Genomic DNA, 15,527 nt, shown 5'->3' with positions numbered 1-15,527 from the left:
AATGTAAAACATTATGTTTTATAAATGTGTTTTAGTTTTTTTCTCAAATTCAACTCTAAACGGGGTCATTTACACCCTGTTTTTAGGCTTAATGTTCTCTGATATCCTGCTCTGAAGTTCATGCCTGGATCTCAGCGGACAATGTTGAAATAATATTACAATATTGAAGTAGCTATTAGCTGTTTACCATAAATACCATGTAAAATGGTCAAAAGTCGTCCGTTAAAATTGATTTCTTTGAAAATATGAGAGAATCAAGAAACACGTAACCAGCACAATTCTAAACATCAAATCCCATCGATCGTCAAATTTCTCAGGGAAAAATGAATTTTTGGATGAGTTTTTAAATTAAGTTTTTTGGGATCCTACTTTTGTAACAACTCTTGTTGCAGCACAGTTTTACCAAAGTGTCGGTCTGAGGTTCAACACTTTGCTTTGTATTTTTAAAGGGAAGCTTTTATTTCAAAATCAAAGCTCCTCTGTTAGTCAGATAATTATTTATATGCTCCGCTGAGAAAATGAGACAGTAAGAGGTGTAAGGTCTCATTTTTACTTGAATCAGTGTTAAAAATGAGCAGTTTTTCTCAGAGTTAAGACTCTCAGACTTTGCTGGTAATAAACAGACAGCAGAGGTAGTATATTGATGCATTTGTGTCATCTTTAAGTCGTCCCATCTTTTTATCAAATGATCTAAACTTTCTGTGTCCTCTGTTCTACAGGAACTGTGGCAATGTGTTCTGTAAAGACTGTTGTCATCTGAAGCTGCCCATCCCAGACCAGCAGTTGTACGACCCAGTGCTGGTCTGCAACACCTGCCACGACCTGCTCCTGGAGGCTCGTACCCGCGAGATCCGCAGCCAGCAGCTCAAGAAGGCCATCGCCACAGCCTCCAGCTGAGAGACTTATCGTGTAGCGTGGCCAGCCTCGGCTCTGTCCTGCTCGCTTTGCACGGATGAGCTGAGAGCCCCGTTGTAAGCCTGCCGTGGGTTTGGGGTTGAAATATGAGGAGGAATTGTTACTGTTTGTGACGCTCAGTTTGCACTGTGAGACTGTCTGAGCGTCGGTGACGAGGAACTTGAAGGTCTTAGATGGAGTCGTGAGAGCAGGAGGAGGGTTTCCCTCCAGAACAACCCATTTCTGTTCAAAAACATTTCCAGCCTGGAGCGCTGCAGCGTCCTGCTGTCCGAGGCAGAGCCCACCCACCTTTAGTACCAAACACCTGCACCCTCCTGACAGACACCGTCTCTGGCTTCAGAGGACAATCGCTCCCCCTTCCATGTGACGGGGACTCCAAAGCCTTCACCAGTACTATTATCGGAGGCTAAACTCAAAAAGAAAAGAATTGCTGCTACAGTGTTTAAAAGTCTAATTTTGTATTCTTATTTTGTGCACTACTAGCTGTCATGTATTTGAGGGAATTTGAGACCAAACTTGAGCAAAAGGGAGAAATCTGCTGTTTACTTTGCCATCGCATCTTTTTTGTTGTTGTGTTCTTAGAGCCTGAATGTAATATGTAATGGGTAACTGGATCGACTTTATGTTCTTGTGTATTTGGTGGGTTGTATATGTGTTCATTGCTGCAATGTGTTCTCAAAATGATGTATATGCACAGTCAATGTGGTTCTGTCTTTTATCGACGCTTTTCTCCAGTATAGCCATTTTGCGACATTCGATGCTCTGGGGTTCGTGGGGGGGTTATTGTATGTATGGACGGATTGATGCAATGCTGCTTGTTGTTTGTTTTGTGGGACGTGTGCTTGATATGTGGAAAGGAGGAGAATATAACACTGCTGGAAGACAGCTCCTGATGTGAGAAGTGAAGTGAAGTGAAAGTAGCGCTGGTTTTCTTTGACGTGACAGAGTTAATAATTTCTGCTGAGGTGCTTGAGAACGACTGGTTCAACATCCGTATAAAGCTTGATGTCCATCTGACTGACGACTCCTCCGACTGCTCGCTAGCTGGCAGTAAGGACTGCTCTGCTCTGGGAAAAGACTGAACAAAGTGCTTGGAGTTCTCTTTCTGTTTAGGGGGGTTGGGCCACGGTCCCCTTTAAAAAAAAAAAAGTGTTTGTCTACTGGTTGTTCCTTAAGACAATGGTGCCATATTTAGTTTTGTCTATTTTCAAAGCCTTTTTCTTTCTTCTGGATGGCAGCAGGTTTATAATTGGCCACCTCTGTATGTTTTAACGGTACAGAGTCATCTGTTCAATAACACTGAGGCAACTAAACTTTAACAAATGTTTCAATCTGATACTGATACTATTCAAATGGATGATTGGATGTGAGTGAATTAGTTAAGCTCATGTGGTTAACCATCATCTGATCACTGGGATTTTATCACAAGGTGTTCATGAAGTCAGAATCTTTCAGAGGAGTTCAGAAATGTAACATACATAGTTATCTGATCTGTAGTGGTGGCTAAACCCTGTCACTTAATGAATATATTGTTGTAAAGAAATGCACTGTAAAAGTTAAATCCCATGGGTTAAAATAAAAGATTATATCATATGCATCTGTTTCTCTGCCTCATAATTTACCTTTGAGTTACAGTATGTATAGGTTCTAAACATGTGGTTTATTTGATGTCCTTACAATGATGGACTGCACTGTAAAAGATATTGGATTAGAGGAAATAAAAACCTTTACAAGAGTATGGCCCAAAAGTTCCCTTATGAAACCTTGTTTGAATTCAGTAGATCCATCCCCTCAACACGTCTTATGTTATTTCATCAGGATCCATGAATCATTCTCTGAGAAATCAATGAAAATATTGAAAATGACTTACCTCACAATGTTAATGAAAGTGAAAAGAAATCCTGAATCTGATCCCAATCCACACCACAATTTGTATGCATTCTTCACTGGGTCATGTCCCACCACTCCACAACATTTCATTGATATCAGAGCTGTAGTTTTTGCATAATCCTACTAACAATCAAACATATTTGTAAAAATTAAAAACTCCTTGACACAGGTTCAATATATGGATGTCATCACAGAACAACACAAGATGGACCCGAAGTGAGACAGACAGGATTATAAACCACAGATTTATTCATTATTCAAACTCTTAATAGTGACAGATATCCTGTGGGAGATCTTGCTCATATTCATTTATTTGTTCTTTCTGAAACTAGAGGAAAATATTGTGTATATTCACTGAAGTATTTACAGTTTTTTTTCTACTTTAGCACATTAAAGTAACCCTGAATGTGTAACTGGTCTTGCTATAACTTAAAGTAATGTTTTAAAATGTATAATGAGAAGCTTTAGAGTATTTGAACACTTCGTCAAGTCCTGCGACACAGATGAAATTCTTCCATCCGTCCACTAGACGGAGCTGTTCCATCAAAAGAAACACCAGCCATTACTCCTGCAACCAGGCTTAAGCACTTTGAGCCGATCATATCAACGGATTGTCCCCTGCTGTGGAATATTTCAAGTACAGTATCCTTGCTCTCTGATTAGGTTCCTAAAGTCATTTCCTCTCTGTCAACAGTGGTGGAGGAGACATTGAGTCGGGAACATACACGGGGTGGAAGTAAAACCCACAGTTATACTATATATAACGTATATCGTTTTCACTTATATACCCCCCCCCCAACACACACACAAACTCACAAACACACACACACACACACACACACACACACACAAGGTCTGTATGGAGACGAGAACTTTAACCCCTCATCATGCTCAGCTGCAGTTTCTCAGACTCGCTGATTGTGTGATCCGAGTGTTCAAGAAGAGCAACACAAGCTGATTCATAGTTTTTTTGGGGGAAAGACACCGATGTCCCTCACTCAGCAGGATCAATAATTCACACTGCGCGTTTCCACTCACTGAATGAAAATGAAGATGACAGCTCCAACTTCTCCAAAAAGTTGAAGAGAGATGTCCAGATTTATTTATTTATTTTTGGGCCTGGATAGGTTTTCCTGGACAAGGTGAACTGAGCTGGAAAAAAAAAACCTTTTAAAGATGTCACCTGATTTCTTATTTTAGATATGAGGTTGTCTCTGTGTGTGTGTGTGTGTATGTGTGTGTGTGTGTGTGTGTGTGTGTGTGCGTGTGCGCGTGCGCGTGTGCGTGTGTGCGTGCGTGCGTGTGTGTGTGTGTGTGTCATGCTGTCCCTATAAGATACTCATTGACAAAATGTGGTGGTGAAAAGTAAATCTCCTCTTTTATAACGAAGTGCTATTTTGAGGTACACTGTAGTAGTTCTACTTAATGCAATATAATAGTTTTCCTCCACTCTTTGTTTCTTTATTTGATTCAAAATTTCAACAGCATGTTGATATTTCTCTCAATGAAACCTTGATCATTTTACATAATATGATGCATTATTCAATCAATCAATCTCAATCTCAAACCTTTTTATATATATACAGCCCACGTTCACAAACCACAATCTGCCTCATAGGGTTCAACAATCTGTTATCATAGATCACCCTATTGCCTTATTCTATTATGTACTATACCCAACTGTTAACATGAGTTAATTCCACTTACCCCATATAAATCCGATCCAAAAAGTTCAATATAGTAATAATATAAAACTTTACAGGGGTTGTTAGTTTCTCTTAATTTTGTGCACATTGTGTTGTTTCATCTATGAAACTATGTTTACATTGAGCCTTTAGTGCAGATAAGTGGAGCTCAAAGTGACTGACAAGCCTGTATACTTCTGTATGTACAATTTGAATACAGGACTTTGTATTGTATTGTTTTCAATATTGTGCTACTTTTACTTTCATTTTAAACATTGAGAATAGTTCCATTGCAATGATGCAGCCATGACGCTAGTACTAATAACAGTCACCATCATCACCATCATAATGACAGTGATTATAAACGTGGGAGATGTGAATATAAAAAATCCCTTAACTTCAATGAACAGCTGTGATGTGTTGTCTAACCTCAACTGTAAAGGAGTAAGGTTGAATATGAGTGACAGGTGTGAAGCTGATGTTCAGTCCACTAATGATGTTAATATCACTTTTATAATCTTTATTGTACAGTGACTCCTAACATCATCAGTAAGTGTTTTCCTCACTATAGGCTCCTACCCACCAGGAGCCTATTGATAGACGCCCCCCCCCCCCCCGTTCATGGTTGTATCTTCATTGGTGGCGATGCCTGGAGGGGGAGGGACCACCACTCTGACTTTCCTGTGGGGATCTGCTGATGGATAGGTATAAGACCCCCCCCACCCTGCAAGAAAGCGACCACATAGTGAAAAAACAAGTCGTTGTGTCGCCTCCAGTCGGTCGAGCCAGAGAAGCGCCAGCATGCAGCCGCTCATCGTGCCCGCTCTGCTGGCATCCTGCCTGTGGACCCTGTGCACAGGAGCCGGAGGTGAGTCTCTTCTCATTCATCCATTGAAAAATATATATGGACCAACACAAAAGATGGTGTCTCTATTTGAATCCCCCTTGCCTCTGTGCATACAATGACAAATGGGTTAAACTGTCTAATTTATATCAAAATGTCTAATACTAATACATATCTGGATATGAGTGATTCTTACACAGGCTTTATCATGTTCCTGATCAGAATCTGTGAGCTTCTCCTACATGGTGTAATTGATCGATTGCTGATGCATCAACATGACTAGAATTACCTCCTTCAAAACTGTACCTGGAATCAATCGATCTCCTCAGTGAGACCAGCAGGATGAAGTTTTTCAAAGTGGCTTCATGCGACCAATCAGAAAGTTGAGATTGAAATGTGTATTGACAAATCGCGGAAATCCGAGAATCGAATATGAGAGAGAGAGAGAGAGAGAGAGAGAGAGAGAGAGAGAGAGAGACTAAAACAGCACCAAACCCGCGCGTGCGTGACGCTGTCCTCCACTTGCCGTGTCCGTCACGATGTGGCACCGGGCTTCTCCTCCTTACCTGCCCTCACACCTCTGAGCTGCGAGAGAGAGAACGACAGGACCAGGACCCAGCTCTCTCTCTCTCTCTCTCTCTCTCTCTCTCTCTCTCTCTCTCTCTCTCTCTCTCTCTCTCTCTCTCTCTCTCTCTCTCTCTCTCTCTCTCTCTCTCTCTCTCTCTCTCTCTCTCTCTCTCTCGCACCTGCTCGGGCGCAAACTGAGCCTGTGTGTCTCTCTCTGTGTGTGCGTGTGTATGTGTGCGTGTGTGTGTCTGTGTTTGTGTGTGTGTGTGTGTGGGGGGGGGTGTATGTGTGTGTGTGTGACTTGTGCGTCCTTGTAGGTGTTGCTGCCGCATAAAGCTGCGCTGCGTCTTCAGATTCACAACGGGGGGGATTCTTAGGCGTGAAATCCTCTGAGAGATGTAAAGAGCCTCTCGGTTTGCCACCAGCTCTATGATGAAGTAAATTAGCAGCCGTCGGGATCGCAGATTAAATCATCAGGCTAATTTGGTCAGTGGTTCGTCATTAAGGTTTCCAGAGGACGTCTCAGCCCCGCTCCACTGTTAGTTTTTGCTGTAAATTCCAAATGCACCATTTAGCATCATAATCATTTACGCAGTTGAGTCCAATTAAACCCTTAAAGTGACAAATACAATCTTCCACAATGAACCAAGAGGAATACATTATTAATCGCAGCCAATTTACTGGTACCAACAGCTCCAAAATCCAATTCAATCATATTTGTATAAGCACAACATACATTATGTCAAGTTTCTTGCAGGTCGAAACCGTCCAATAATATAGAGACACAACAGAACAACCAAACTCAGTGTGAGCCATCCATATAATAGCGATAATAATTTAGTATATTATAATAAGAGTTTGCAAAGAAGCACCTCGGACACTATATGGAACTCTCAGGTATCTAGACTCTGTAGTGGATGTCCTGCTCTCTCATCCAATTATGCACCGCACGTGCAGCCTGCAGGGGGCAGCTGCAGGTGAGGTGTGCGAGTGAGTGTTTGCAGCGAGGGTGAGAGAAGCCGATCACATTAAGTGAACCCGTCCTCTGGGAGTGACGACGCACTGGCTCTTAAATGAATGAGACCGACCCTGATTTTGTGGGAGACCCGGACTCGCAGCGCCACATCCAGAAGTTTGTGTTTTTGCGCAGGTTCTGTCAGAGCATTGCGCTGTCCTCCTCTTGCTCCGTGTTTCGTGTGTGTGAAAGAATGTCTGGCTTCACACAATGTGTATTCACGTGAACGTCAGTGCTCAGCTCTCGTGCACGCGGGCGTGGCCCATTAGTTTCCTCTTCTGTGTCTTGATCATCTCATTCATACCGTTCAGCTGCTCTGCGCCACGATGGATCTAAGCCCAGCGTTGATTGGGCAGAAATAGTGCGGACAGGAATCTGATTGGCTGGGATGAGAAGACTACAAGTGACTTGGAGAGAGTGATGGAGGAAGGTTACAGAAATGTTTCAGATTCTTTATTTCAGGACCACACTGTAAACATATTTAGATGTGTAAATATAGAGGCGGTGGTCTAGTGTCAGAAACTTGGACTATGGGCAGAGAAGGTCTCTGGTTCGACTCCACGGAGAGACAACAAAAAGACGAACCTGGATTGATCTGTCCAAAAATCCAAGAGTCTCCCTACCCTGTCTAGTGTCCCTGAGCAAGGCACCTTACTCCCCCAACATCTGCTCCCCGAGCGCCGTACATGGTCGCTCACTGCTCTGTGTGTCCTGCACCAGATGGGTCAAAAGCAGAGATTACATTTCCCTACCTGCATGAGTGTGCCTTTGCATGTATGTGCATGTGTTTGGGACTAATAAATGCATTTTAATCTCAATATATATATATGAATGTATATAAATGTATAGTTCACATTACCATATATTTAAGGGATTTAGTATTTTGTAATTTTTCAAGTTTCAATCTCGTATTTATCTATAAAAGTGTTATTTGAATAAATTAAATAGTTATAGTATAAATGTTGGTATCTTGGTTACGTAACAAATTTGAACAGTAGTGCAGTGAAAAGTGTGATGTTGTTTTCCCTCTGGTCAACTGCAGATAAAGTATGAAGTGGTAAATGGAGACTTTTCAAGTAAAAGTGAGTGAAGGTTTGAAATGAATCCTGATTCTGCACAGAGGAGATTCGTGAGATTGTGTTTTCGTCCTCCTCTTCACGCTCCTCTTACACACACCACAAGGCTTCATTAAGAGATAAATACAAACCTTTAAATTAGAGGAACCGGTGTGTTGGTATCAGTGAACACAATCTGACCCCATGCCCCCAAAAGGTTTGCTTGGGGGGCAAGCTTAGTTTATTTACAGTTCCCATTATCAGGGCAGGGCAGGAGGAAAAAGCTCACCAACATGTCAAAGAAGAAAACACTGACTTCCTCCCCATATTTTTCCAATGGTATGTGTGTTTTTGTAAATATTTGATTTGAGTGATAGCTGCAGATATTTGTCTCTTAGAACAGGGTGGTGACATGCAAACCAATTGTGAAATATTAATAACCCCCGCAGACAAACACGTGAGAATGGGACCTTGCTGATGCAAAAGTTTGGCTCGCTATTTATTACGTTGCACGGAAAGATAAAGTGGAAACGCCAAGGTTCGAGTGAATAGGAAGACAGTTCCTGTGTTTTGAGGGGTTGGGGTCAGAAATAACAGTCGAAAACCACTGGAAAAACAATTCAATTCAGTTTGCGGTAATGGAAGAAAAATAAACTACTAATCAAATGTAAATACACATAAAATCTGTCTAAATAGCTGCCAGCCACACAATCATTTGTATTACTGTCCTGCTGTTTATTAGCTGGCGACATCATAAAGCACGATAGAGGTGTAACATAAAAAAAAACTTGTCTTGACTAAATGTTTTTCATTTTCTGTTTTCCAGATTGGTGCTATCAGTCCCAGTTTACCTGTGATCATCAGTGCAATGGTAAGCTTATTTTAATTAAAAAAATTCAACGGCAACTATCATACCAAAATATTTTAAGGGTACACAAATACATATTACTAAAACAAGGAGCGATATAAAGGATTAAATTAAATGAATACATGTAAAAAGTACAGAATGAAAAAACTTAATTCTGTATTTCTCAAAAGAACGCGTTTAAGGAGACTGTAAGAAATAAAAAAGAAAAAGATGTCTCTCCTCAGACAAGTCCAGTCTACTCTGGTGTTTGGCCTTGTTTACACAGCATACACGCTTTTTACAGGATCTTGTAATTTTTGTTGATGCAATCAATGGTTGAATATAAAGTCTAAATTAATATAATCAGGATTTAATAAAAAAAAACAGCCAAATTATTCTGAGAATAATCAGAATGAAAATCAAACCCGGTATGTTATATGTTTTTGAAATCCTTGTCAAAAATGTCACATGAAACGAATAATTGTAGTGGACTCAGGACTGGTCTCTGAGGAAATCCTAAAGGAATCAAGTGGCCGTCTGTATAAAAAGCTCCAGGAAGATTAAACAAAAATGGTGTTTTCTTCCTCTAGCACCTGAAAAGTGGAACCATGCCAACAGCAACTGTGCGGGAAAACTCCAGTCGCCCATCAACGTCGTCACCAGAAAGACTCTGAAAGACGACCGTCTGATTCCGTTTCAGTTCAGCAACTACGAGCAGATCTTCAGAGGCACAATAAAGAACAACGGCCACTCAGGTGAGTTTATTTTCCGATGAACCTATACTAATGGTTTATATAATATATATCGTAATAGCCATATAGCCAATCATGCATTGATTCATTACTTGATATGTTAATATCTGATGTGTATGCGTCCATCAGTTCAGGTTGGAGTTCCCCACATCAGCACCATCTCAGGTGGAGACCTGCCCACCATCTACAAAGCCGTACAGTTCCACCTCCACTGGGGCCACAATGGAGGGCCTGGCTCCGAACATACCATTGATGGAGAGCAGTATCCCATGGAGGTATCTTCAGCTTCATGTACACTACACAGACAGTCTGTCAGTGTTTCTGAGAAAAGCTACTGGTTTGTTGATCTGTTCACATGAAGGCAGCTCTTTTAAAGACATTAAAATAGGTTTATATGAGGCATACGATTTATATCAAGAACCATGATGCACAAAAACATCATATTTTTCATTTTCTACAGGAAAAAGTGGGTCATCTAAAAACTTGTTTGTGTTTCACATAACAATCTCCTTCAATTCACTTAAACAGTAATGAGTTGTTAAATCATAAAACTGCTGTTTTCCATAATTTTTCAAATACTTTATATAGGAATATGTGAAATATATAAACATTTGAATACACTAAATTATATTTGAATGATAAGGATGTCAAGAAAAAAAACTAAACCAACTTGTTGATTTCATCTGTCAAAACTGACTGAGAAAGAGTTGACTCAAAAAAGACAGAGCCCATGTTCATTAGAATGAAGGAATTTGTCATCATGAGTGTTTCAAGAGACCTTAGCGGCCTCAAGCAAAGGGGACCCTTAATATATTTTGTTAAATAAGATCTAGCGACTGATGTTTTTATGAACAATGTGTAACTCTGTTGATCTTTTACATACAGCTGCACATTGTTCACATGAAGCACCAATACACTGACCTGACAACAGCCCTGTCAGACCCAGAAGGAGTTGCTGTCCTTGGGTTTTTCTATGAGGTAACCATTTCTAATTCTGTATTGCTGAAATCAAACTCACAGTATGTTACATGTCAGACCTCCAAATGAAATGTTTTTCCTTCCACATTCAGAGGTCCAAAAGTGGAAACCGAAAATACGACCCAGTCATCAACGCCCTGCGAAGCATAACAACTACAAGTAGGTATTTTCAGTTCAATATGATCAGCTTAAAACATGGCAGCATATTATTGTACTGAAGTTTCATCTGTGGCTTCTCTGTTTTCAGATGGCAACACATCTCTGTCTAGCATTTCCCTGACACAGCTGATCCCGTCTGAGCAGAATCTGACCAGCTACTACCGCTACAAGGGCTCTCTGACCACCCCGGGGTGCACCGAGGCTGTGATCTGGACTTTGTTTGAGACCCCCATCCCTCTGAGCATGGACCAGGTCAGGAAAAAAGATAATAATATCTTAATGTTTAATATCTTTTCCCCAGTTTTTGTTGCAATGGTACAGTGTTTGATTGAAAATTTAAAGCACAGCCATCACATAGGGTAAAATTACCATTACAACAATAAAAAGTCCTGCATTAAGACCTTTAAAACAAATTGAAGAAGTATTATCTGCAAAATGTCAAATGTCCCCGGTGAACGATATAATTCTGTACATAATCATATATTTACTGGTGTATTGATGCATGAGTAGCATTTTAAAGTTGTTTCTTTTTAAGGTGGGGCTAGTGGCAACTACCTTATACACTGTTAGTAAGTTTAGAGAATGCATAGGGGTTGTTTTCGACAATCTTTTGTAAATATTGGGATAATTTTAACCATTTGGGCACAAAACTGTGATTTTGATTTTCATTGAATTGCTAACAACTGTTTAGCTTTCTAAATGTGACTCAGGCAGGTGGCACAGGTTGACTGAGATCAATCCTCCAATCTTCTGATTATTTCGCTTTATCTCCTGACCCACAGACTCCCATGTACAGTTCATAAACAAATTGAGAAATTTCCCACAAAAAAGACTGGGACCAGACATTCATCTTTATTTTTCGTTCCTCCAGCTGCGGGTCTTCTCCGAGCTCAAGTTTCACGATGGAAAGCCAATGGTTGGGACTTTCAGGCCAGTCCAGCCCTTGAACGGCCGGAAGGTGTTCCGGTCGGGAAGTGTGGTGACCCTGGCCAGCTCTGCCCTCCTCATTGCTGCCATGGCCACGGCCCTGGGACTGTCCCGTTCCAACTAGAGCTGCTCTGCAACATCCATGAACACAATATGTTCTGTATCACTTTTCAGCTGAATCCACAGTATGTAACTTCATCATTGCATGGTTGCTAAGATGACCAACCACATTGTAGTGCAGGCATAACTCACCTGGTGGTCTTCCCTTATGACACAAATGACAAAGGCGTTGGAGAAATGCCTTTCGAAAGGTGCCGTAAGGGTTTGATCAACATTCATGCATGCGTGGTGAAGAAGTAGGTCTTATTTGAACATTATGAATGTGCCATAAAGCAGCAGGTTACCAAGCACTCAAAGTGAATTCATCACCAGAGACCCTCAATCATGCCCTTCATTTTTCACAGACTGCTCCTTTAAACACCAGCACATAAACATATCCTCGGTCACTTTAAACCCCATCCACCTTGTCCAATGTCAGGTTAATTTAGTTTCCGCTAACGTCAGTGTGGATAGTTTGGACCCTGAGCACAACAGCCAGCCCCATGACACCGCACGTGACGTGTCGTTCTCAATGGGGCATGGGAAAGGCACAGAGCTATTAATAGCAGAACTGAGTCAAGCTCCATTTCAAAGCCAGCGGTCAAAGGAGTCAGCACTTTTTTTTTTTTTTCAAAGTCCAGTGGCTCACAGCACAGCCGTCAGGTGAACTCCTCACAGTCACTCAGTCAGCAGTAGGTTTTGGCCATTCTCTACAGGAATCAGAAAAAGAAAATCCATGAAGAACAGGCAAGCTGTTCTGAGAGCAGAGCTACAGGCGGCCTCCTCCTACAGCCAGAGGCTACCTGAGACAAACACTATGCTACAGAGAGGCTTATGCAAACAAGAGGGCAACAGAGTGATGGCTGAGGGAAGAGGACACAGCAACTCTTGTGAAAAATCCAGCGAAGTGTGTCACTTCTCTTTCCAAACCAGCGGCATTATCCTCATGCACATCAGCACTCGCATAAACCCGCATGTCTCGATGTTCTAGATGTTCATTATTGACTACATGCACATGGCTGCTGGAGTGACGCTGCCGACACAAAACCATGCTCGCCAAATTCATAACTCACACTCCTCTGTCACTCTCATTTCCCATTGTTGACCTGCAAAGTTCAGTGAACTTGTCTGGATAGCATGTGACTGTGTTCATGGCTTGTATTACAGGGTCTTGGATGCACTGAATGTTATTGACTGTGAATTACACAACACTGAGTTCTCGCTCATTTATTCAGGGGACTCGTCATGTATTCTAGTGAGAGATCTGGGCAACTCGACAGCAAGATTTATTGTGATGATCGAGCAAGGAATCTGTCTATTTTCCATTGTTTCATGGAACTTATATTTTTATGCTGTGTCATTGTACACATTGTATTTATGTATTGAATGTGTATATTAATATGAGACACACAGTTATTGTTATTTATGTATTACAAAGTTTATATAGCATTGAATGCATATATGAAGTATCAAATTGTTCATGACCAATCGAGTTTACTTATGATGTGGATGAGATTGTCCGGTTGTAATGCTTGAAAATGTCATTAATAATATGGAGAATGTGTTCCAACTGAACAATAAACTACCTACATGCCTTTTTAAACACAGTCTCCTCTTCATAATTCAAGCTGTTTGAGCCAATGATCAAAACCGGGTTCAGCCCCGGTGCCGGTCCTGCCCCTTCGTCTCTGCACTGTGAAAACTGATATTAGAAAATACACCGTCTTGGCTCCGTCGTTTGTCTGCTGGATCAGACACACAGACCAGCTTCTCACTTTCCTGTCCGATTCCCTCATCAGTCTGTCGGGAGAGAACACTGATGCATCTCAGCCATTTAATCCTTTTCTAATTGACTTGTTCGTGTTGTTATGGAGGCCATTATTGGCCAGAGATCACACAAACAGCACACACAAACCTTAACCTCCTTTACCACAGCCAATTCATGCCTACCCTTACTTTGACTCAACCTCAATACGCACCTTACCACTAACGTTAACTAGGACCTCAGGGTAGCATATTTTCTACCCCCATTAGCTCTACTGGTCCTAACAAGATCAGAGGTTATGTTGCAAAAGGTCCTAAAGAGGTTACACAAATTTATACACATGCACACACAAACAGTTATGTATCGATGACTTCAGTGGACATTATATTGACTAACATTAATTTCCTGGAGACTTATTCTAGCCTTAACCTTAGCTACTACATAAATCTAACCTAAACCTAACCTTAAACATATCTTCAGTCTTAAGTCCCCACAACATAAGTAATACCTTGACCACACACACATTCTTTTTCCAACTTCTCCCCCTCCTCGTCATTAAGAAATCAAAAGGCATCCTGTGATGGACAGGCTTGAGAAGAAGACAGTAGCCCCTCACAGAGACATGCACAGAGACGGACAGAGAATGTACACAAAAGTTTGAATGAAAGCCTCCCCTTCATTCCCCTTGCTTCTTTTGCTTCTTCAGGAAAGACTGGGGGATCAAAGGGTGGATCCTTAATATCTCGCAGAGGTACCTCAGACTTCTAGTCAACAGACAGCAGCGCCCATACAACCCCACTAACTCCTCAATCTCCCCTCGAATGCCTCCTGTCCCAGGGGTCTGTAGGACAAAGGGCACCATTCTCCCTGTGAGAAACCAGAGGCATCCTCATTTTGAATGTGACCCTCCCTGGAACACACACAGCAGCCCATCAGATATCCAGCTGCAGTGAAAGGTCACTGGGCCGCTCTTTGTCCATGAAAAACAAACACTGTCACCTTAACTAGCCGTCTATGTGATGCCCCTACTTCCTGAATCCACGTTTTGAAATTAATCCAAATGTAGCACGTTGATCGATGCTGCCATAAAAGCGTCTATACGCACTAAAGCTGTCAACAAGAGATATTTCAGCTGACTTCTAATCGAATTCACACACCGGCCAACACCTGTAACCCGCGGAAGTGTGTGTCAGCGACCGTGGTCATGATGCAACGTTAACCAGCAGTGCACAATAATCCATTATTTCTTGGATTATGCGCCTTAGGACACAATCAAAAAGCGTAATTTCCTCAGAAGAGATAGGATATGAGCAGAACTTTCATGTCACTTCAAAGTACATAACACAATGGTATTTAGTCAAGTCGTATAAATACAGCAAAGGGACCATATATATGCATATATATAGCGTATATATGTTTATGTTATATATGTTTCAGTGGTTAGCGCAGATCAGAGGGGAATATCCTGTCTAATATTTATACACAGCAACTGACATTCCGTTTACATCAAGCTCTGTGATGAATGAAAGAATGCAAAGTGACCAAACGCCTTTTGATCTGACCGAGCAAATCATTAGAAAGCCAGTTCAAAAACCTTATTCTCCCATTCAACGACACTTGAGCTCCAGTTGCATGGAAGGTCAAAGGTCGTCTGGTTCATAGTAACAGAAGGGTCAGAGAACGAAGGTGGGACGTTGTGATAGAAACACCATCATCACACCCACTTACTCACAATAAATCCTGTGGAGGATCTCCTGCTGTGTTCTCACATTGGCTCATTCAGACATTATCTAAAATGTTTACTATGGGGGCTGACAGGAAAAACACAGGAGAAAGTCCTCAGACATTTGTGTTCTCACATACAGCCTCTCCGGAGAATGTCAGGAGATTATCCAGAGTTCAGTGCATGTCTGATAGCGTCTTGAAGACAAGGTCGTCTAAGGCGTTTAAGGAGCAACACGGTGTCTAGTAAAGGAGGCGGTGAGATGAAGAGGCGGCTCGCTGCTCCCGGTGTTTGACCCATGAAAGA

The 15,527-nt window shown here is 41.5% G+C and overlaps 2 protein-coding genes across 5 annotated transcripts in view; both read left to right on the top strand.

The window, feature by feature from the left end:
- The window catches only part of mtmr4 (myotubularin related protein 4), a 39,918-nt gene extending 37,410 nt beyond the window's left edge, over positions 1-2,508 (top strand). For all 4 annotated transcript variants that reach the window (XM_062405686.1, XM_062405685.1, XM_062405684.1 and 1 more), the window contains one exon: positions 720-2,508. In XM_062405686.1, the coding sequence (XP_062261670.1) occupies positions 720-897 (178 nt within the window). In that variant the 3' untranslated portion in view covers positions 898-2,508. The remainder of the gene's footprint in view (positions 1-719) is intronic.
- Positions 2,509-5,170: 2,662 nt separating this feature from the next.
- On the top strand, positions 5,171-13,336 carry ca4a (carbonic anhydrase IV a). Its single transcript, XM_062406216.1, has 8 exons — positions 5,171-5,358; positions 8,798-8,842; positions 9,409-9,573; positions 9,700-9,845; positions 10,456-10,548; positions 10,641-10,707; positions 10,796-10,959; positions 11,579-13,336. The coding sequence occupies exons 1-8, from the start codon at positions 5,292-5,294 to the stop codon at positions 11,756-11,758; spliced, it is 927 nt and encodes a 308-aa protein (XP_062262200.1). The 5' UTR covers positions 5,171-5,291; the 3' UTR covers positions 11,759-13,336.
- Positions 13,337-15,527: the final 2,191 nt, after the last annotated feature.

This window comes from Platichthys flesus, chromosome 15 (genome assembly GCF_949316205.1).
Source record: "Platichthys flesus chromosome 15, fPlaFle2.1, whole genome shotgun sequence".
Classification (NCBI taxonomy): Eukaryota; Metazoa; Chordata; class Actinopteri; order Pleuronectiformes; family Pleuronectidae; genus Platichthys; species Platichthys flesus.
The sequence above is the reverse complement of the archived record's forward strand: the minus strand, read 5'-3'. Positions and strand labels throughout refer to the sequence as shown.